Consider the following 23,971-nt stretch of genomic DNA (forward strand, 5'->3'; position numbering starts at 1 on the left):
TCGTGAGACAAATTAATACAGAATTTTCTCATCTATTTTAGTCATCTTATAAAATTATTAACTAGTTGCACAATTTGCTTGTTTGATCCACATTTGTTTTGATTTCACCTCCACAATTCTCATAGACGTACAATTTATTTGTCAAATTTTTGTTACTTTCGCTTTCTCCTATAAGATTCTCAACAAAAAAATGATTTTAAAAAGCCACATTATCTCAATCACTCAATACATGAATAACAAGGGAAATTCTAAAGAGAAATTTTGACTAAAATGCGTTAAAGAATATTGGCAACTAAACTATATGTGTCTCTGTCCGCCTTATTGCCTTATTTTACACTTAGTACAAATTAGGTGAAATATATTGAAAATTAAAATTGAATTGAAGAATAAGATAAAAAATAAGTAAATAATTAAAATTAGTTTCTATAAATTAAGATGGAGAGAAAGTTTAAGTTTGTGGATAAAATAAAAAAAAAATAAGAATAAAAGTGAGCCCATTGTCAAAAAAAATAAAAATAAAATAAAATTATTGCACAAACTAAAATAAAAAGTGATGGAAAATAAAAAGTATAAAAGAATTATAATTAGAACACCTTTCTAATTTCTTAAATAGAAATACAATCCTTTGTGCTAGGAGTTAGGAGTAGAGGCATATACATATTATTTACACCAAAAATTCAAAACTACTTCTAAACTATTTCCTATCACCAAATTAATTAACCGTTGACCCGGTGATTAAAGACTTTTCGATTCTCATTACTTACAAAAAGATCAGTATTCCTTTCTTCATTCCTGTAAGAGATTCTCTAGTATTACCACAGTCCAAAACATTTTCTATAACCAAATGAGAGCAAAAACAAAACACGACAAATAAATCACCCAAAATTCGTATACAAGTGAAGATGATTTATTGACCAATATGGGTGTCTCATTGTTACTTCCCCTAATACTTTTAAGTGTATGTTGTACTGGCACTGATCTTGTTCTATGTACACTACAATATCCAATACCCCATTCCATTACCAAATCTGAATCACCAGCAAAATCACCATCGTTTTCATATTTAAAGCATACTCCTGAATTATTATATAACCTAAGTTTCTTTCCCATTTTCCATAACATCTCTTTATCTATAGGGAGTGGTCCATTCAATTGGTTGTTGTTGATCCTTAACTCACTAAGGTATTTTAGACCTCTAAAACTTTCGGGTATCGACCCATTTAGCTTATTATCGTCGAGATGGATGACCCGGATTTTCGAGAGTCGGGTTAAGGATGTGGGTATTGGGCCTTGTAGTTTCATGTTGGATAGTATTAGGGTGACCAAATTGTTCATGCCCTCTAGGGAATTGTTTGGGATTGTTGTGGATGTCATTGGGTTGCCTTTTAAGATTAGGGCTTGAAGTGATTGGAGATTTTTGAAGGAATTTGGGAATGGGCCGGTTAACCGGTTAAAGCTAAGGTCCATAAGGATTAGATCTTTAAGGCCCAAAATTGAGTCGGGTATTGGGCCTGAAAGCCTATTACGACTAAGATCCAGTTTTATTAGAGATTGACTAAGCCCAAGACTTGATGGAATTGGGCCGGTTAATAGATTTTGGTTGAAGTCTAAAATATTTAAAGATGGAAAACCCGAATTGGGTATTTGACCCATTAATCTATTCCCACTTAAATCTAATGACCTTAGCCCGTTGATATGGCTTAACGACATTGGTATTGATCCATTTAGGTTATTTTTACTCAAATCAAGGATCCGAAGCTTGGTTAAGTTACCCAACTCACTTGGGATTGGGCCGATCAACCCATTTTCTCTTAACACTAACGTTTGAATTGATGGGCCTAGACGACCCAAAAAAGATGGAATAGCTTGAGGGGTGTCACTCAAACAACGGTAAAAGAACAATGTTCTAAGGTAAGGTAACTTAGTAATGGATTCAGATATGTATGCTCGGGCCGGGTCGCATGTAGGAAAAGCAGTGTCATCCGATAAGGCCCCAAAAGAGAGGGAAACCACATGGTAGATATTATCTTTATCGGGCATACACTCGATACCATGCCATCGGCCCCGACAAACATCGGGAATCTCAGTCGCCCATGGATTCCCGGTTGCAAGCATAATATCATAAACCGCTTTTTGCTCACGGGCATCTGTTCGAGCACCATTTTTATTCATAGTAAAACCCATTTGCGGTGCATCAACTAAGGCTGATGGGGCAGTAGAATCCGACATTATAACAGTAAATGGTAAAATACATAAGGGTAAATTTAGAAGACATAGAGTTAGGAATGAAGTAAAATATAGTAAGGAAAAAAAGGCCATTTTGGAAAAAGAAAATAGAAATTGGTTTGAAATTTGAAGTTTAGCTAAATTTAAGGTTGAAAATATGAGGATTGGTAGGGTGTGTGTATATATATATATGGATGAAAGTGGAATTGATGTGTATTAGTAAAGTAGGTGGCATGAGTGAGATATAATAATGGAATCACGAGTTTGAAATGGAAATGAAATCAATTTTTGTCATACGGAAGAATTCTGCTTTTTGGACATTTATTTCCTTCACGAGAAATGGGTTTTGGACTTTAATACTTTTACGTTTAAGGCCCGGATGTTGAATGGGGCCCCAAACAACAACTTTCTACTAGGTTTGTTGTTTCACAAGTGATCTATTTTCGTGAGAAATCGTATTTCGTGAGATGATGTCAAAATAAAAAGGTTATATGTTAATAATTTATATTAGTTGGATTATTCAAACCATGTAATATATAAGGTGTGTTTCATGATGATACAGTCTCATACAAGTATTTGCATTCACAAATTCTCATTTATGAGGCTCTCTCACTATGAGACGATCTATATAATTAATTAATTTCTCTAATTAATCATTTTAAGATTATTAGTAAACACTTTAAGGTTATAATTAATCACCTTAAGACTATAAAAAATGGTTGTTTTAAAGTTACAAGTGATCACACTCTAACGGCCCGTTTGGTAAGTAGTAATAAACAGTGGTAATGAGAATGAAAAACTAATGTAATTTTGGTTGAAAAATATCTTGGCTCCCTTAGTGGCCATGCTTGTCCAACTTCAATCATCTCAATTTCTTCATAAAATTCATTTCAATGCATTACCATTAGGAGAGGTGGTATTAGGTAGTAATGTAAATTTATAAATAAAAAAAAATTTTTGTGATCAAAATTTCATTACCATGGAAATGATATAGAACTTTTGATGAAATTTTACACTATAAATCATTTACATTATCACCATTTAACACCACTAACCAAACGGGCCGTAAGGTTATAACTTATAAGTAATCATATTAGACAGTAAGTATACGTTAAATGTTGAATCAGCTTAATAGAAATAGTTTTACCATAAGACTATCTCATTCAAGAATTTGTGTTTAACCCAATTTTTTTTAAGACAGTTATAAATTAGACGACATTGGCGGCAGGCGGTAGGCCACAACTATATTAAAAAAAACAATCACTTTCGTTTTAAATATCTACTTTTGAATTTGAGGTTATTTGTTTCACCTTGAAGTCTCATACAAGAATTACTCTTGTTGGTTTTAAGTTAGAACTCACAATTGTTTTGTTTTAAAACTTTTAACTTGGAAATTTCTTTATTTCACACTTTACTTAGAACTCACAATTTTCTGTTTTGAAAGGATTTTTTTATCTAATTTAAAACTCAATTCAAAAATTTTGATTTGTACCTCAAAAATAATTTGATCCGAAATTATTGGTAATTTTATCTCAAACGACTGTAACGTGATACCATCCATTTAAATTCGGTCACTCAATTTTTAAGTTTTACGTCATTATTTTTTTTATTTATAGTTTTTTTCAAATTCTGAATATCCATATATTGACATATTTTTTTTATCAAGAAAAGTTATTTGTAATAATAAAAAAATTCTATTTATTTGGAAAAAATTAAATAATTTTAAACATTTTAGCCTATTGTGTCAACCTAATCGTTTTGACGGTCTTATTTCCGTTAAAAATTTCTCTTAGGAATCAGGATGTTAGAAATAGAATTAATTAAAATTATTGAATAAATAGTTTGACAAAGCTCTCTGTTGGGAACAAAAAATAAGAAGTCTATTTAAATGGATTTTATGAAGTACTACTTGTTATTTCAAATTTATCTCTTGTTTGGTTTATATACTTATATGATATATTTTTTAACAGAAATATTTTTAGATTTATTTAAGATTATTATTAATATTAATATTTTTTTCGTATATATTATTATTAGCAGCAATTTTAGATCGAGAAATTAATGAAAACACAATTGACACATACTTGCAACAACGACAATTTTGGGAGATCATGATTACCATATTGTACACATAGCAAATTGCATCCCTTTAAATTTGTTAGATCACACAAATTATATAATATTACTTATGTCCAAAGTTTCATTTAATACTTTTACTCTTATCTCAATTTGCACTATTTATCTTAAAGTCATTTTGCATACTTTTTCTTTTTGATAATAGTTTTATTTTTTTTTCTTTTAATGTCACTCTATTTTAACCATTTATTTTTATCATTATTTATTTTTTGATTTATTCTTCAATTCAATTATCCTAATTTCCAATAAATTTCATCCAAAACATTTTGGGTGCATTCTCATAAGAACGAAGGGACTTTAATTTATATCAATTTACATACTAAACCTAGGGTCGTTCCTGACCATAGGCAAAGTAGACATTTGCCTAGGGCCCAAAATTAGAAAGGATCCTAAAATTAGAAAATGTTAATTGAAGAAGTAGACAATTAAAAATTTGCAATTTATGAGTAGTTCTTTTATCGTTTATGAATTATATGATAGGTCTATGTTTTAAATGTTAATTATAATATATGAGATCCGTCTCAATTATTTTTCTAAACATTCGTTCTATAGAGAGGGCCCATTTTTTTCAATTTGCCTAAGATCCATACAATACCAAGAATAGCATTGAGTCAAAACCTATATGGCATATGCTATATCTCTTTATTCATTTAAGTAAAAATCAATTTTTTGGCGACTGTAGTGAACTTGAACTACTAATACACCAATGTTTAGATAAAATTGTGGCTTGTCTAAAGTTGGATGTGCTAATTTCTCCGGGTAAGGTATTGGGTTCAATCTTCGCTGCCCCTATCCTTCCACAGAGAAAATCCCCTCCCCCAGATCTTTTAGAAAACCGTAAATTCTTAAACGATTACATTTTATCTCATGAAGTCGAACCCTATATATTAAAGTACGGCAATTCAAACCTGTACATGGAAGGATGTAACGATGAAATTGTATATGGTTTAGGTCGATCACAAGCCACAACACAGGAAACATTAGTTCAAAGAGCAATAATTTAAAATTCACCCAACAAAGTAGAGATGAACAAACAAGAAGTTTCATTCATACTTTAAAAGAGCAATTACAATTGAGAAAAGTTATGGTACGAACGAAGTTTCATCGCCATTTCTATCCTTTCTTCTCGAGCATTAGCTCGTGTCTTTTAGTTGGTGCTACTTCCTAATCATATTTCGATTTTGTTAATCGTACATCCCTTCCTGCTCCCAAACGTCGACGAGAAAATCTACCATTTCCTGGAACGCAGTCGGAAGTAAGGTTACCAAAAGAACCTTGATATTATAATAAACAATGTTATTAAAGCCATTAAAGGAAAGTACATGATAAAAATGGCTTACAGAAAGAGGTAATGGTTGAGCAAATGGTTTGTTAGTCCCGAGTAAGCTCTCATAAGTTGCATTCCAACTGCAAGGCCATAATGAATCAAGTATGTTGAAACCATGGTTGCTGACAAAATAAAAGAACGGAAAAAGAAAACATTAAAAAAAATAACATGTATGTTATAATAAGGATATATTTTAAACTGATGAACATGAACAGTAGCGGATTTAGGGTTCGGGGTCCCAAGGGACACCAACTAATGGACGAAATTTCGGCAGAATTTCATTTGTAAATTAAAACTAATTTTTTAATTTCTGCAAAATAACAAGTGGAAGCACATAAATTTATCAAAATTATGATCTTATTCTTGAAAGAGTTTCTCATAACTAAATAGTGTTTCCGAATAAAAGAATGCTAGTAATTAAGATCTATCTTAATCATACGCATTACCTAAATTAATAACAATTTGAATTTATTTAGTAAATTCACTCCTCTTTATTCAAAATAATGTAACAAGAGAAAAAGTTAAATATACTCTAAAAATAGTGTATATGCTGTAAATAAATATGGGATTAATCTATTATAGTGCACGTTCTTTATTGAGGTCGTTTCACGGTGAGACAGTCTCAATTAGGTCAGCCTATACTATTTAAAAAAACTGCTTCTTGTATAAGTGTGAATTCAATTTTCATTTTTTTTGTTTTTTTACTAATGGGTTGCTTGTGTAGGCTCGTCTCATAGTGAGACGGTCTCATACAAGACTTGCTAAAATTTTAAATACGATATACCATAGAAGAGAATGGAACAAACAAAATCAACTGACCTAATAAAAAAAGGACAAAATAAATAAATTAGACAAAATTATTAAAATGAGGGAGTATTTATCATCAAAAGACTTCAGTTTTAATTTTACACTTTTACTTTTATCAATAGAAAAGTCTACTCTGAGACATCCCATTGGATCAACTCTATTTCAGGTATCTTCACCCAAAAATGTCAAGGATTTCAAAATCTCTATGTGTGATTCTTGCCATTATTATTATAACATATGAATAGTAAAATAAATGAGAAACATTTTTGCGTAGGTTATATTGTAATCTTTGGAAACAAATATCACATTTAAATGCAAGTCAGAGTGGCCCGAGGGTTCTTATTCGTATTTAAAAGGTTACGGGTTCAAATCTAAAAAAAATTATAAAGAAAACAAATTAAAGGCGATTATAATAACTATAGAGGTTATAATAACCGAGGCGATTATAATAATCGTGGAGATTATAATAATTGAGGCAGGTTTAATAATTGCGGAGGAGAAAGAAATAATTCTGGTGCAGGATATATCAATTATGATAAAGAGCATCAAAATTTGGAAAATTGCTATAAGGAAAATCACATCAAAACTCCACACCATTACTGGTACAACCAACATGATAGAAGGCTCAGGATTGACTTGTGTAGTTTTTCGAAAGGAATAAAAGTCATCCTATATAACGCCTTATATTCTAGTAAAAGGCAAGATGAGCTTCACTGTGAAGCTTTGTCGATTGTCAGTTCGACGAATCAAAATTTCCAACCTTTGGAGATAAATGGATATTTATAAGAAAATAAAGTTACAAGATACAAGACAAGATTTGTAGCTCAAGATTTTTCTCAAAGGCCAAGAATAGACTATGAGAAAACATATCATAGTAGTTCATGCCACAATTTTGAGGTTCTTCATTAGCTTATCTGCATGTAAAGGATTGCAAATGCGTCTAATGGATTTCGTGACGGCATATTTGTGTTGGTCACTTGACACTGATATATATATATATATATATACATATATATATATATATATATATATATATATATATATATATATATATATATATATATATATATATATATATAAAAGAAAGTTCCCTTGGGACTTGAACTACTTGAAAATATAAGGTCAAAACCTCAAAATCTTCATTCTATAAAATTGAGAAAATCACTTTACAGGCTATAGCAATCTGGAAGGATGTGGCATAACCATTTAAGTGAATACCTTCGGAACAAAGGTTATAACAATGATCAAATTTGTCCATGTGTCTTCACCAAACAAACAATGGGTTTGTCATAATTGCGGTATATGTTGATGACTTAAACATCATAGGAACACCCAATGAAATAGAAGAAACCATGGAGTATGATGAAGAAATTCGAGATAAAAGATCTCCAAAGAACAAAATTTTTTCTTGGTTTATAAATTGAACATCTAAATGATGGAATACTAGTTCATTAATCAAGTTATGCTAAAAAAATATTGAAGGGTAACTACATGGACAAAGCAAACCCATAGGGTTCATCCATGATTGTTCGGTCTTTAAAGGTTAATGAAGACGTTTTTGTCCTCGAGAAGAAGGTGAAAAGGGGCAATTGGAGCACCACTGTATTTAGCTACCAAGACAAGACCAGACATTTCCTTCTCGGTAAATTTGCTAGCAAGATAAAACACTAAACCTACAAGAAGACATTAGAATGGAGTAAAACACTTACTTCGTTATATAGGTAGAACAACGGAGTTAGGGTTGTTTTACCCAAGAAACAAAAATCCTACTTTGGTTGGATTGTTGATGCAGGATATTTATCCGATCGAATCAAAGCAAAATCTCAAACTAGCTATCTTTTTAGTTGTGAAATATTCTATCAAAGTCGGGATGAATAAGTTTGGTGTACGCTAAGGAGATAATTATCATTTCATTAGTGGAAAGAAAACAAGGACGGTTGATATCAAGGATATATTTCGATTGCAAGAAACCATTTCACTAAGAAACTATTGATGATTGATCGCACAATGAACCTAAAACTTCAAACATTGATTGAATACGTTAAGAAAATTAAGTAACAACCTAACCAAAAAACTTCTTAACTTTACAACAATTCAAAACAACCAAGTGCCAATCGCTTATCTTCAATAATTTATGGCACCACCTCTCACTACAAGCCTTCTTCCCCTTCAGATTTGGGAGTGTCAAAGGATCCCCTACCTCCCAAGCAATAAAACTTAATTTTTTTTTGTAACACAATGAAATTTGCATGTTCATCGTTGGTTATACCAAATGATCTCTTTCAAATCTCAAAGAAAAGCAAGAATGGTGAACAAGGATGCAAAGCAAACAATGAATAAGATAGATATTCTACTATTATTGTCCCTTTGCTTCCAATACAAAAAAACCTTTCTAGAGATCCACTAGAGATTGATGATATGATTCATGAAGTATAGAATAGACTCATGCCCAATAACATAAAAAGAAAAATCCGAAAAGAACACAATACATGTTGCAAAATTATATGAATCATGAACAGATTTGGACAACGAGTAATCTACTAACCTAATTTTTGGATCACGGACTTTCCGTACTTGCTTACTTTGATTTTTGTTATCCAACCAGCATTGCCTAGTCTGGTTCCAAAGAAGAAGACCTGCCAACATATTTGCAAACCGTGATTTAAAAAACCGTAAATATAATCTGTCTAGTCGCTCATGGAGCACTAAGTAAAAGATCACTAATCCTTGTCATTTCGTGTAAGATAAGTAGATAACCTAAACCGAAAGTTTATATAGGTTAAGTCCCAAGAGGAAAAAAATAACCCAGTTAAATTTACTGTAAGTTGATACAGTTAAAGCAACACACTACAACAATACAAAAAAAAAAAAAAAAAAAAAAAAAAAGAAGCAGTCCAATCAAGAAATCAAAAAAACTAATATTGAGTGTAATGCAGAAATTTTCTAAATTTCATTGTTTGCATAACAGAGAAGACGATTTGACGACTGAGGACCTATTGCCTTTTATAGACATGGTCAAAATTGAACCAGATGCGACATGCATATCCGACTGAAACCTGTACTAAATTGACCTCATGTAAATATAAGCTGTGACAAAAGAACTGATTCAAACCCACCCCCAAGAAAAAAAAAAGAACAGATCAGGAAATAGCTATTAGATTACACATGAAACTTAGTATGAAGAACTTGCCGTGATTTACAAATTCAGGAGGATTGGAGCTGCCAACACCAGAAGGTGTATCGAGGGCTTGAACTGATAAATTTATTGATGATAAGCTCCCTTGTGACTGCATTGTACTAATGTCCATGTCGCATGCACTTGTGGTCCTCCCTAGAGATACTACTTATATTACTTGTTGGACGCCGACTTATACTGGCTTTCGTTCGCTGGTCCAATGATGCAATTAAATCAGGCTTAATACAACACCCAAAGCAGCCACTGCTCTGTTACAAAATATAAATGCTTTTAGGAATGCAACACATTTGGCTGACACAACTGCAAATAAGTATGAAATCCACAAGCCGAAAGTCTTTTAAAATAAGATAAAGAAACCTTTCATAATGCTCGATTTTAGGACCTTTAAGATGGATTAACAATAAATCAAATTCAATACTTAACAATAACTCTGAAATATGACTCAATTCTATCAGCAATTAAAACAACTCAGGTTGCAGGCAAACCTACAAAGTCTATATAGAGAAAACCCAAAAACAACCACTTTTCTAAATTCAAGTTTCCCACCAAAATGATTGTAGCCAATCAATTGTTTTCCTTTGACTTACGAGTCCGTGTGCGAGCACTGGGATCATCCCTTGCAACAAAGTTTAAAAAAAACACTAGTACATTATACATCAAGATAAATCCCGGGTGGTCAAACCCGTACACTTTGCTCATCAGGAGTACAAAGCTGGTTCAATATTGGCCATGAACTGAAAAGCCATACTTCAGCCGATTGGCAGAATTTACAAGAAAGTATACATTTATCCTAGCATTCAATCAACTTATTCCTTCTCTGATACGATGAAAAACAAGTCTAGATATAAACAACATAAGGTTCTACCTTGACCTTTCTCTCTTACTCCTTAATCCTCCTTAATCCTTACTAGAGCTCATAATGTCATCAATAATTAAAGACACTAGCTAACAGAAGGCATTAATTTGCATTGACTTGTTGAGAAGAATCAATGTTTAGATTATTTCTTGAACAGTTAGAGGTAGAATTTAGTAATACTCCCTTTATTCCTTATAGTTGTTCGAATATTCACAGGAATTAAGAAAAATAGAATATTTTAGACGATGGAGATAACATTTTATTGAATAATAAATTTAATGAAGAAAAAGTAAGGATCATAAGCAATATAAAAATATTAAAATAAAGTTAGTGGAAAAATATGGGGATCACAATTATTATTAATTAAATGTTTAATAAAGTTAGTGGAAACATGTCGGGAGTGGGGACCATAAGCAACATAAAAATGTTAAAATAAAGTGAGTTGAAAACATGTGAGGAACATCAACATTAAAAAAACGACGTACAAGATTAATTATATCCAAAATTTGTGATATAAATAGAAAGATTCTTTAGGGGAACAACAAATAAACGACACAAAAATGACAAATAAAAACAACTTTAAGGAACAGAGGGAGTACAACATAAGTTTTTTCATGAAGATAAAAAGCACAAGAAATACACACAACTTTGGAGGAAACACTTTTAATAAGTGCCACACTAAAAAACCGTGTGCCAAACTTTACATAGCTAAGAATCCTTGGATAGAAGTCCATCAATAGGACTAAAGGAAGCAAAACCACACTCCTTTAGACTGCAATTCCCACAACTTTCAATCAATTTGAAATAATCTATTATTTTTTTCTTAGCACCAAACCTAAAGAAGTTGGCCTATAAAATATTCTCCAAAAAGAATACTAGAGCCTTAATAAATTGAACCAAAACAAATCAAGTAACAAAAGTGCGTACTTTGAAGATAGACGAAGCACTTCAAAAAAACAAATCAGAACCTTTCCAAGGTATGCCACTTCATGATGCAACTATGCAAGAAAGATAAATTTCCAATCTTAAAACTCTTAACACCCTACTTGGTCATTGATATTAAATGTTGGCAATGAGAATAAAATTTAGTGTTAGTTTTGACAAAATGTAATGTCATTCACACGGTATACACAAATATGTTTTCATGTTCATCCACAAACAAATGAAAGCCCAACTTCTACTAAGGAGAGCAATGCAAGACACCAGAGGAGAATGAAGATGCATGTTGATTTGAAGCCTGAAACTTTAGTGCAGACTCGCGGTGTCCACTGTTGTTTGTGTTAGGAGTTAGGACCAAGGAGTTAAAGCTTTTCGATTAGGGAGAATAAGATATAAAAAATGAAGGGTTATGAGAGGATACGATGCAACAAGAAATGAGAAAAGGAGAAGAAAGATCAGAAATAAGGTAGGGGTTAGAGATTTGGGTTATTTTTACCCATTATGCTTTACGTTAACGTCTAGCTTGCTGTCATTATTCAAAAAAAAAGCTAAAAAAATTCCTTAACGGGTTTAACGGGTCTGACGGGTGGCCAAGACCTTTTTTCCATGAAAATGACCACCCATTAAGGATTCGGGTTGGCAGATGGGGTGGGTTGCGTTTTTTAAAAACTCCTAAAGGCAAGTAGCATTTCAGTCGCTTACCCACTTATATAAATTGGAAGAAAATAGAAGTGTGTTAAATAAATCTTGAACGTTTAGATAAGACTAATGCAACATAATTCACCAATTAATTTGTTTTTGGAACTCGTGATTCGCTCAAAATGAATCAAAATAGTCCAGACCATAATTCATTTTTTTGTTTCGACATTCACGAGGAGATTAGTGAATCACGTGATAGCGCGTAAGACCACAAGAATTACTTTGTTCATTCTACCAAATTACTTCCCATCTTCCAAGATTAAGGGAAGAAAGAAGACGAGTTAGAAAGGAATTTCTACTCACATCTTATCTATTCAATCCAAGCCAAATACCAAAAAATCACTGCTATTTTCCTTTTCTTTTGTTATCAGATTCTTCCTACCACAAATAAACATACATCCAAACATCAAATAAGCAGAAGATTCCAAAAACCATTTATTCACAAATGAAGCTTCTATTGCTCGCATATAAAAGGCTTGGTTTTTAAACAAACATGCCAAACTTGCTCATTTCCCATTCAAATTATTAAATATAGTTGCTTCATGAAGATGACACGAACTCTTAAAAATGAACATTGTGGGTGTTTGGCAAAGGATAAGTAGTTGATAACTAATAGATGATTAGAGTTGATGTTTTGACCAACTTATCACTAAAAACAAGTTGATTCAACAAACTATATACCAAAAATGAGCATTGGGTGCCAATCATCTAATTGTAAAAATGGTTCAACAACCTATTTTACCAAATACCCCCATTGAGAATAACAAGTTCTAACAGATAATCCATCAAGAAAAAAAATTAGGTTTCCACCACAAAGCAAAATTGTTCCTTTTCCTATCCTACACCTGATTGTGGTTCCAAACAACCCATTCCCATTACACTTACACCAATAAAAACACCCAAATGTCAAACTAAAAGAGTCTCAAATGCAAACATAAAATTATCAATCACACACTACAATCTACATAGTATAGTTCCTCCCTTTTTTACTAAAAAAGTATGAAATACAATTTAATAAAATTGTGTTACAATGATTTGTTCAATAAAGAAAACTTACCACATTCAAGCAAAAAATAAACGAGCAAAACCCAAGATTTTGTCACAACATTCAAAATTCAAACAACATTGTTTCCAGGAAGGCCCGGATCACAAAGCCCTGAAATCCTGGAACCCATTACAAAAATTACCAAATAAATTCCACCCACTACAAAAAAAGGGATCGAGAAGATAAAATTTACCTTGTGGAATTGGAACTGTGAGATCAGCTATAAAGCCTTTCCTAGAATTAATTAGAGCACCTTGTTAAGAAAGATTTAGGAATGAAATGCAGAACCTTGCTGTTCCTCCCTTTTTCTTTCTCTTTATCTTCTTTCAAGTGAATTGCTTATGGATGAAGAGTGAAAAAGAGAAAAGAGAGAAATCCAGAAAACGGCGACAAACTTGAATAAAGAAGCAAAATGAAAACAAGGATAGTGTGGGTTATTTATAGTGCGTGATTGTGGGCCCAATTAGGTGTCAAGCACTTTTCAACATTGCGCTACTCCACCTCACAAATGTGAGAATAAAACGGTTTTTGGAGGCACATAAATTTGAAGAAAAATTATTTAGAATAATTTAATTTATTATTAATATTAATATAATATTTATAATTTTTTATTAATTATAAATAATTTTAATTTAAAGTCACTTGTTAATGAATATTGTTATCCAAATGCTAATTGATTTTTTGCATGTTAATTGCAACATAAAAAAATAAAATTAAAATGTTAAAATATTAAAAAATAATAGTTAAAATTAAAACGGAAATTTCACGTGGTAATCCTGAGGTTTTGGGTTTTCCACGTAGTAACTAAAACTTTTAAAAAATTCACGCAGTAACCCTGAAATTTACCAAATTGTTCCACCGTAACCTATTTGTACATAAAACGTTAGCAAATATTAATTTCAAAGCTTTAAGACTATTGTGCGCCTATTTATACGATTCATCATTTCAAATGCCATCAGTTTCAACCTTTTCCCCCAAAACAAAACCTTAACTCCACTATCTTTGGATTTTGTGGGGAAAAATATATTTGGATGAACGATGGTAAAGTTAGGGTTTATGTTTTGGGGAAAAGATTGAAATTGATGGTATTTGAAATGGTAAATCGCATATATAGGCGTACAACAGCCTAAAAGCTTCGAAATTAACGTTTGCTAACGTTTTATATGCAAAAAAGTCACAGTGGAACAATTTGGTAAATCTCAAGGTTACCGCATGGATTTTTTTAAAGTTCTAGTTACCACGACCGTGTGGAATTTCCAAAATTAAAAAAATAAACTTATTTGATTTCTCTTACTAATTTTTCTATTTTTTTTATAGTTTACATTTTTATTATTATTTTTTTTACCCGAAATGACTTGTTCTATATATAAGAGTTTATCTTGATGCATTCTTAGCAATCACCCCTCAAAGTTGGAATTATTCATGCTTAATCTAAAATTAATATTATTATAGGGAAATTAGTAGAAGATTTGATTATTTTGATTAAATTTTCCCTATTTAAAATATTTTAAATTTTTTAACTTATCACTTATAACATTGCAAATTACATTCTATTATTTTTTAGTAATTGTCTCTATATTTGTACTTCCATGTAGAGCTGTTCAAAAATGACCCAACCCGAAAATTCGATCCGAAACCGAAAGTAAACCGACCCGAAAATGTGTTCCTTTTTTAGGTTTATCGAACCGACTCGAAGCTATACCCGGACCGGTTGACAACCGAAAATGGGAAAATTGAACCTGAGCTGTAACCGATTTTTCTAACCGACACATAACCGTTAACCGAGATCACCCGAACCTAATAATGATCGACCCCAGTCATATCCGACCCGAATCATGCTCAAAACCGAACTTGATCCGGCTAAAACCGACTTAACCCGAACGAAGTTTAGATCGAACTGCTGTAAACCTGAACCAATTTTTTACATAGAAGTATGATTGACTCATATTCAATCATCTATTAGTTATTCTAATAAAGTCATAAATATCTTAATAAAATAAATTTTATAAATACATGGTTTCATATATTTAGAGTTAATAATCAATGGTCAATGTTTATTTAACTACTTTAAATCGAGTTAGATGAAAATTGATAGAACTTTATAATTTTAATTTCCGGTCAAACAAGTAAAAATAACAATGTAATAATGGTCACTAAATGATTTGCATTTTCACTATTTTGCTTTAAGTAAAGGAACCTTATCATCAATTAAAAAATGACTAATAACTTAATATGATATTGATTCAATCAATAGTAATTAGTAATTCGCAATTCGTAGCCGAATTCTACTTGAAAAATACCCGAACCCGATCTGTACCTGGTAAAACCGAACCAATTATTAACCGATGACAACGCGAGACCGATTGAAACTCGACACGAACTTTAACCGACACCGACCTGATGCTAACCCGATAGTTCGAATAACCGATCTTCAACTGAACGGTGACTAACCAACCCGACCCGAGTATGACCCGTCGCAACACGCATTCGAAATATAACCGATCCGAAATACAACCGAATCGAATGACACCCGTCCGAAACTGACCCGATCACCCGAATGAACACCTCTACTTCCATGTACCATTTTTAACTATGAAATTTGATTATACTCCCTCCTATTCACCTTAAGAGTCCCATTTGACTTTTCACAGATTTTAAGGAGAGTCAAAAGTGGGACCCTAAGGGTAGGAAAAAGAGTGGTATTATGGGTTTTTAATGTAAGAGAGGAAAATTAGTATGGATAATGGAGGATATAATTGAAAATAGAATAAAGCTATTAAGGGCATAAAAGTCAACAATCCATACCAAAAATAGAAATGAGACAATTAAGATGACTTGACTATAAAAAGAAATAAGACACATAAGCTGAATAAGAGGGAGTATTACAATTTGATTTGGCATTTTTCCATTAAATTCTTTATTTCCTTCTGAATTTCATCCAATGAAAAAAGTAAAAAATGAGTTGAATAAGAAGTACATTATGGAAGCTAATGGCGGCTGTTTAATGACATGAAAGATTATTGTAATGAATTCAAAAAGAAACAAAATAATGTTCTTTATTTTAGACTATCGTTATGGTGGATTCTATTAATATTACTTTTTATATAAAATTCGCAACTATGAAAAAGAAATATACAAAGTATTTTTTGATACACATTTATTTTCTTTAAGAACTTAAAATGGGTCTTTTAGGATGTAAAGTAGTAGTCTAGTATGTATTTTAATTTTAAAATATAAAGCAGGTGAATGAGAGACTGAGAATAAGAGCATGTGTTTTAACCATTTAAACTAAGTATTTTTGAATATTAAAGTAGGTGTTATAATCATTTAAAATATGTTTTTTAAGTAATAAAGTATGTGCTTTATATATTTAAAGTAGTATTTTAATTTTAGAATATAAAGTAGGTGAACTTAAGTTGGATCTTTATACATAGTCATATCTTATTGGTTTTCCTCACTCCTCCATTACTTTGAAATATAGACCCAAAATATTAAAAACATCCGTTTAGATTGAGTTTTTTCTCTTATAGCTCTATTGTGCCTTGCGTTATCTCATTAGTGTTAAAATTACATTTCATGTACTATGTCTTACTCTGACTTAATTTGAAGCCTTGTAACTCTAACTCGTGTCTCCATTATTCTAACTTAGCCTTTACCCCCTTCCTTGTCTCATCTACCAAGCACTATGTCATCAACAAACAACATGCACCATTATACAAAGGCACGTCTCCTTGTATCAATCGAGTTATCTCATCTAGGATCACAGCAAAGGGACTTAAGGTCGACCCTTGATGAAGGCCAATTGTGATTAGAAAATCATATATTGTCTCTCTACAAGTCCCAACATTTGTCTTCAGATCTCGACGCATATCTAATACTATATTAATATATTTTTCGGAATTTCTTTCTTTGTCATTGCATACCAAACTACTTATCTTAGTACCTTATCGTATGCTTTTCTAAGTCAACAAAAATCATATATAAATTTATTTAATTACTAGTTCATTAGTACTCTATTATTTGTCTAATAAAATGAATTGTTTTCCTTGCATATCTTACCGATATAAATCCAAAATGATCTAAAACATTAGTAATAAATTCTTACAATTTCTTATGTTCATAGGACTAGAGTTCATCACACCATTCAACATATGAAGTTTTGTATGAATTTTCCTTGGTATCTTGTAAATGAAACTCTTTAATATCCTATTGAACATATTTGGTCTCTTTGTATAAATGCATCGAACAGCATAATTAATAATTTTTACACAATATTTTCCTTTCAACATTGCATTATCAATAATTTTTCAATAATTTCTCCTCTTTTAAAAAAGCATTTCACTTTCAAAGATTTTCTTTCACATATGTATATATCCACTTAAACATCGGAGAAATTAATAGACGAAAGAGGAACGAAAATAATTTGATTCTTTAATAAGAAAATTTTTCTTAGAAAATTCACAGAAACATCAATTAAATTAGGGAAAAATATCATAAAGTACTTAATAAATTTTTTTTTTCCAAAAAGTACCTAATAAAAAAAATTTTGTCAAAAAATATCTAACAAAATTTTTTCTTTTCCAAAAAGTACTAAATTAACGTTTTCATTCAGTTAACCGTCAAATATAACGATTGACTATTCAAAATCAAAAATTCTTGTTCCTCATCTTCAATTACTTTTTTCAATTCAATTTCATCACTTTTTCTTCCTCTACTTTTCACTCAAAATCAAAATTAAATTGAAAAAAAAATTGAAAACGAGGAAGAAGAATTTTTGATTTTGACAAGTCAACTATTTTATTTGACTGTCAACTGAATGAAAACATTACTTTATACTCTTTGGAAAAGAAAAAATTTTATTAGGTATTTTTTGGCAAAACTTTTTTTATTAGGTACTTTTTGAAAAAAAAAATTTATTAGATACTTTTTGACACTTTTTCTTTTAAATTAATCAAATCATAAGATCAATCATTTTAGATACCAATCACTATATATGACATAATGAGCAACCTGCCAATCACTTTAACTTATATTTTGGATTATATATATTTTGGATTTAATATAATCAAATGGACCGTACGACTATTAATATGACATTGGCTACATAAGATTAATCATTTTATATACAAACCATAATAGTAATTATTAAACGGAACGTAGGACTATGTATGATCATTCCAACATAATATGATATAATTTATGAAATGGGCCTAAACAAACCAAACAAGGAGAAGATGTAATCCATCTAAAAACTCAAAGTAGATTCAGTACTAAAACTCATTGGTCGTAATAGGAGTTACTCTAAACTCTTCTCTTTTTTCAATGTGGGACAACCTACACGTGGGTTACAAATGGGCACTTAACCAACCTTTGTTAGGAATATACTCTTAACAATCAAAGTTGTTGTTTTATTGCCTCATAAAAGAGAAAACACGTCAGGCTTTCTAAATGGGGTAAAATTTAACAAGAAATTCTCACAACAAAATACATATGGGGATAGCTAGTAAAAATTATGTCAACAATCTTAGTCATCTGTTGTCAGAACAACAATGCCAATATATCATGATTTATGAGAAGTAACCACCAAGATCACACCAATAATAGAAAAACTCGCTAAAAAATCGAAAATCTCGATTTAGAAATTTAAACTACCCGGCCTATCTCAAAAGATCACTTCATATTCCAGAAAAGCATGAGAAATGGGTGGTTACCTCTCAATATACAAACTATATTAGGTAGTCAAGATTGGAGGAAGGTAGTCAGATTTAGTACCAAGCACCCGGGCCTTGGTGTCAGGGAAGAACTCAAAGCCTGGGAGCTGTGTGATGTCTCCTTCACTAGAAACACCAATAGGGTAGCGAAGCAGGTGGCCAGGCAAATCACACTCAAGAGATTCGCTTGAATAGAGATCCCAGTACTTGTCTGCAGCTCGATTCACCTTCTCCACGCACTGGCTGCTTTCAGGGAGGCCGAAAGTTTCGTCTAACATCCCAAGGTGCTCATACCACAGAGCCATTCGGAAACCATGAATTTGACCTTGCGCTGGTTTATTCCTTGTAACCAAGTGGTGTGGGTAGTAGGCTCCCATCGCTATTTCAGAATCCCTTGCACCGTCCATTGATCTTTGGTTGATGTTGGCAGATCCAACAATAATGTATTCATCATCAACTGTAGAATTAAAACCATGTTCATAAATGGAAAAATCGAACAAATGAGCATCCCTGAACCCAAAATACTATAGCTCCTGTATATTCCTGACCTTGGCTAATCGCAGAGTTGATAAATAAAAATGAAAAATAGTGAAGCTAAAAATGAGAGAATGACCTATCCACTTAAACAACCGAGGCACATTGGCTCTATAAAGCTCTTTTGGCTAAAAGAAATTCGAAGAGGTCAAGGTAGATGGGGAAGGGACTAGATAAAGAGAAAAGAATAAGGTGCCAAGAACATACCAATCATCCTTTTTGAGTGAACGTAGATCATCAACCGACGATTTTGCTGGGGTTTTTGGTAGTCAAAGTCAGGTTCAAGTTGTTCTAAAGGTTCAGATTCACTATATTTCTTCACCTCCCGGTTGGCCAAGCAGAAAAATGTCAAGTAGTTCCTTGGATCCTCGTCAGTACCCTTAGCTCTTAGAGCAGCAATAACATCCTTATACATCATTGTCATTGTCCTTCTTTGCCAATCTAATATTGCTTGAACTGATCCACTTTCCGGTATTCCCTCTGGCCACATTGGAAGAACTACATAGACAGTGAACCTCCTACCTGCTTCGATTTTTCTAACTATCTTCAAGGAAAGCACCTTAGGGATCAAATGCAAAGCACCAACATCCTCAATCTTGATATCATCTGCTTGCTCCCATGCAAATGAACTTCCAAGGAAATATTGATTTTCAATATATATGAAATTCTTTGCTCAGCGTATTGCATGGATATAAGCATCCTGGATGCTTCTATTAATAATGTTATCCTTGCCACTAACAAGGCATGCCCTAACTGCATCTTCAGGTGTCTTGGGGAAACCAAAAGCAACACTACCATCAATTGATCTAAACAACTGAACATGCCATGTCTCAGGATCATCAGGGAAAGTAACTGGTGAGGGAGGTATTATGTCATGTCAAGGTTCTCTTGGCCCTCCTTTAGTAATTGCACCATCAGGAAATTAGGTTGATGGAAATCATCATGATGTTCAGTGTCGAGCGTCCTGAAGAGTGAATGGAACTTATTGTCATATCTCCCATCACAAAGATCAATGCCCCCAACAAAACTCACGATCCTCTTGTTACCTGACCCTCCCCTGGGCATTGCACAGTCAACCACAACTATCTTCTGGTGATGCGTAAACGTAGTAGAAATCTGTAAATCCTGAACTATGCTTCCACCATCATCAGGATTTCGGGGGCACAAGACACAATGCACCTCAGTATCACGAAAAAATTGTTGAGTTTCTTCATCATGTGTTGCAATCAAACCATCCTTTTTCAACACACCGACAGAAGTTCGATCATCCCACACTAGCATGCAAACCTTCACACCTTCATTTGCCTTTTTCTTAAGAAGCTCACCGAGGGTAAGGTCACCACCAGCCTTTGGCCTCCTAGAGTCCCTGACCAATGCAATTTCAGTGTATACAGACCATCTAGTAATGTAAATCCTGTGCTTTGTAAGGATGTCAGCAACCTGGTCTTTAGAAGGAACATATTGAGGTTGAATTATGCAATAGAGTTCTTCTCACGAATGAAGTGACAGTCTACCTCGTTGTGCTTTGTTCTCTCATGATGAACTGGATTAGCAACAATGGATAAAGCTGCTTTATAGTCACATTTAAGGATTGTGGGGTTGTGATGAGATAGACCAATATCCTTAAGAAGTTGAACGAGCCACAAAGACTTCACATGTAGTGAGCGCCATGGCACGATACTCAACCTCAGCTGAGCTTCTTGCCACCACAGCCTGCTTTTTTGACTTTTAAGAGATGGGACCCAATAATGTGCAAAGCCAGTTGTTGACTTGTGAGAAACGGAACAGCCAGCCCGGTCACTTTCACAGTAGGCTATGAGACGTGCCTCAGAGGATAAAGCAAGAAGGATACCTTGTAAAGGATTGTTGTGCAAGATGCCACCTCAGGATCCTTTTGGCAGCTTGCATATGGATGACAGTGGGTTGATGCATGAACTGACTGAGAGTATGCACAACTAAGGCAATATCTGGGCAAGTCAGAGTCAGGTATATAAGCTTGCCTATAAGCTATTGACAGGAAGATATGGATGGAAGTGGATTACCTAGGTTAAGGGTGAGTTTAGTGTTTGGATCAAGGGGTACTTTAAGAGGCTTGGATGAACTCAGTTTGTATTCTTTAATGAGGTCAGTTGTGTATTTGGATTGAGATAGGAAAATGCATTGTGGGGAATGTTCAACCTCTATGCCTAAGAAGTATCGAAGGTGTCCAAGGTCTTTCATATTAAATTTGGAGGAGAGGAAAGCTTTAGTTTCTGTGATGCTGCATGGGTGATTACCAGCTATAAGAAAATCATCCACATATACTAATATCACAGTGTGATGACTAGCATGATGCTTAGTGAAGAGTGAGTAATCACTCTTGGATTAATGAAACCCACATGTTTGCAGGGCATAACACAGTTTAGAGAACCATTGCCTAGACACTTGTTTAAGGTCATATAGTGACTTTTAGAGCTGGCAAACTTTAGTAGAAGCAAGAGAGTGAAGGTGAATGGATATAGGTTGCTCAGGCCCTTAATACCCTGTGGGAAACTTCATGTACATATGCTCATCAAGGTCACCATGTAGGTTGGTGTTTTTTACATCAAGTTGATACACTTCCCAATCACTAAGAGCTGCCACTGCAAGCAAAGCCCTAACTGTGGTAAGTTTTGCCACAGTAGCAAATGTCTCCACATAGTCAATGCCGTACTGTCGTTTGTTCCCCATGATCACTAGACGTGCCTTGTATCTCTCTATATTGCCATCAGGGAGATACTTTGTTTTGAAGAGCCATTTACTGCCTATGGCTTTTTTATTAGGGGAAAGATCTGTGATAACCCAAGTATGATTGTTTTCTAGAGCAGAGATCTCTTCATTCATAGAAATGAACCAATAAGCATGCTTTCTGGCTTCAGAAAATGTCGTAGGGTTAGAGCTTTGATAAAGATTAGTCGAGAAACAATAAAATTGAGGATACACAGAAGCAGTAGTAGAGTTAACAATGGAAGTAACATAATCTGCAAGCCAGCAAGGAGTGGTTTTAGGTCTATCTGAATGTTTGAGAGGTGGAGCTGGTGAGGAGACAGTGGGAGTTGTGGAGGTGTCAGGGGAGGAAGAGGGAGTAGGAGGAGAGGCAGGAGGACTGGAAGGGTCAATCAGAAGGGGATTCATCATCAGATGAGTCTTCCTAAAAAGTTGGGTGTTGAATGGAGTTGTCATTAGAAGGAGGTATTAGGTGTTTAAGTTGGTTCGGGTTCAAGGTGTAAGGGTAAATGTGTTCAAATCATTTGATATCCTTGGACACAAAGGTTTATTTAGACAGAAGGTTCAGAAGTTTATATCCTTTATGAAGGGAAGGATAGCCAATGAAAACACAAGGTACACCCCTGGGGTTCATCTTGTCATTGTTGTGACTTGGATTGTATGCAAGGGCTAGGCATCCAAAGGACTTAAGATGGGAGTAGGAAGGTTTTTTGTGGTGAAGGATTTCATATGGGGTTTTTTTGTGGAGGGTGGTGGTGGGTAATCTGTTGATTATGTAGGCACTTGTTTGCATACAGTCACCCCAAAAAGTTTGGGTAATTCAACTTGCATTCTCAAACACCTTGCCATTTCCAACACATTTCTATGTTTTCGTTCGCATCTCCCATTCAGCCGTGCCCTATCAACACATGTAGTTTGATGCATAATTCTATGAGAGTCATATAGCAATCTACATTGACTATCATCAAACTCCAATGCATTATCTGATCTCACAATTTTCACCTTCTTTCCAAACTAAGTGTTTGCAAGGATGATGAACTTTTGCAAGGCTGTAAAGGAGTCAGATTTTTGCTTAAGTAAAGTCACCCAAGTGGTTCTTGAGTGATCATCTATAAATGTGAGGAAGAACTTGAAGCCTTCCTTTGTGCAAACTCTGTATGGCCTCCAAACATCTATGTGAAGGAGTTCAAATAGTTGGGTAGCATGGGATTGGCTGAGTTTGTAGGGTTGTTTGGTGAGTTTTCCCATGGGACAGGTCACACATAGATGTTCTATTTGTGTGGAAGGTTTACTGATGACTCCTAGATGGTAAAGTTTCATCATAGGGGCATGTCCCAACCTTAAGTGCCATTAAAACTTTCATCCAATTTTCTAGATTCAATACACATATGTTCTATCTTAATAGAATTAAGCGCAACATGTTTCATTTCTCCAACCACTGAATTTATGTTTTGATTAATGAGATAATATAGCCTATCTTTCGACCTACCCAGCTCCTTGACTTTCTAAGTGTCATTGTGAACAATAATATACCATCCAGCATAAAAGTTCACCTTACAATTTTCAGAATCAATGAACTTTTTTTACAGATAACAGACTATGTTTAAAGTCAGGCACTACCAAAACATCTTTAGGTGTTAGCCCATTTTCAAGTGTCACACAATCACAATGTGAAATTTGGATGTTTCACCATTAGGTAGGTTTATTGTATACTCAGCTTTCATAGGCCTTGGGTTTGTTACACATTTCA

The 23,971-nt window shown here is 33.3% G+C and overlaps 2 protein-coding genes and 1 pseudogene across 9 annotated transcripts; all 3 read right to left on the reverse strand.

Annotated features, from left to right (window-relative positions):
• Positions 1 to 578: 578 nt before the first annotated feature.
• On the reverse strand, positions 579 to 2,363 carry LOC130806454 (protein TOO MANY MOUTHS). The gene has a single exon (XM_057671538.1). It carries the CDS (start codon positions 2,317 to 2,319, stop codon positions 835 to 837), a length of 1,485 nt encoding a protein of 494 aa, XP_057527521.1. The 5' UTR covers positions 2,320 to 2,363; the 3' UTR covers positions 579 to 834.
• Positions 2,364 to 5,287: 2,924 nt separating this feature from the next.
• LOC130806455 (uncharacterized) lies at positions 5,288 to 13,632 on the reverse strand. Of its 8 annotated transcripts, none has more exons than XM_057671544.1 (6): positions 13,425 to 13,626; positions 13,244 to 13,342; positions 9,687 to 9,935; positions 9,042 to 9,132; positions 5,703 to 5,811; positions 5,288 to 5,600 (listed from the first exon to the last, which is right to left on the reverse strand). In XM_057671544.1, exons 3-6 carry the CDS (start codon positions 9,802 to 9,804, stop codon positions 5,547 to 5,549), a joined length of 372 nt encoding a protein of 123 aa, XP_057527527.1. In that variant the 5' UTR covers positions 9,805 to 9,935; positions 13,244 to 13,342; positions 13,425 to 13,626; the 3' UTR covers positions 5,288 to 5,546. The 8 variants fall into 8 exon arrangements, with proteins under 8 accessions (XP_057527527.1, XP_057527526.1, XP_057527525.1 ...); XM_057671543.1 differs by having other exon boundaries at positions 9,687 to 9,940; XM_057671542.1 differs by having other exon boundaries at positions 13,244 to 13,350.
• A 5,330-nt stretch (positions 13,633 to 18,962) lies between these two features.
• Positions 18,963 to 22,677, reverse strand: LOC130805755 (phospholipase D alpha 1-like; annotated as a pseudogene).
• Positions 22,678 to 23,971: the final 1,294 nt, after the last annotated feature.

The sequence above is a fragment of the Amaranthus tricolor genome, chromosome 2 (genome assembly GCF_026212465.1).
Source record: "Amaranthus tricolor cultivar Red isolate AtriRed21 chromosome 2, ASM2621246v1, whole genome shotgun sequence".
NCBI lineage: Eukaryota > Viridiplantae > Streptophyta > Magnoliopsida > Caryophyllales > Amaranthaceae > Amaranthus > Amaranthus tricolor.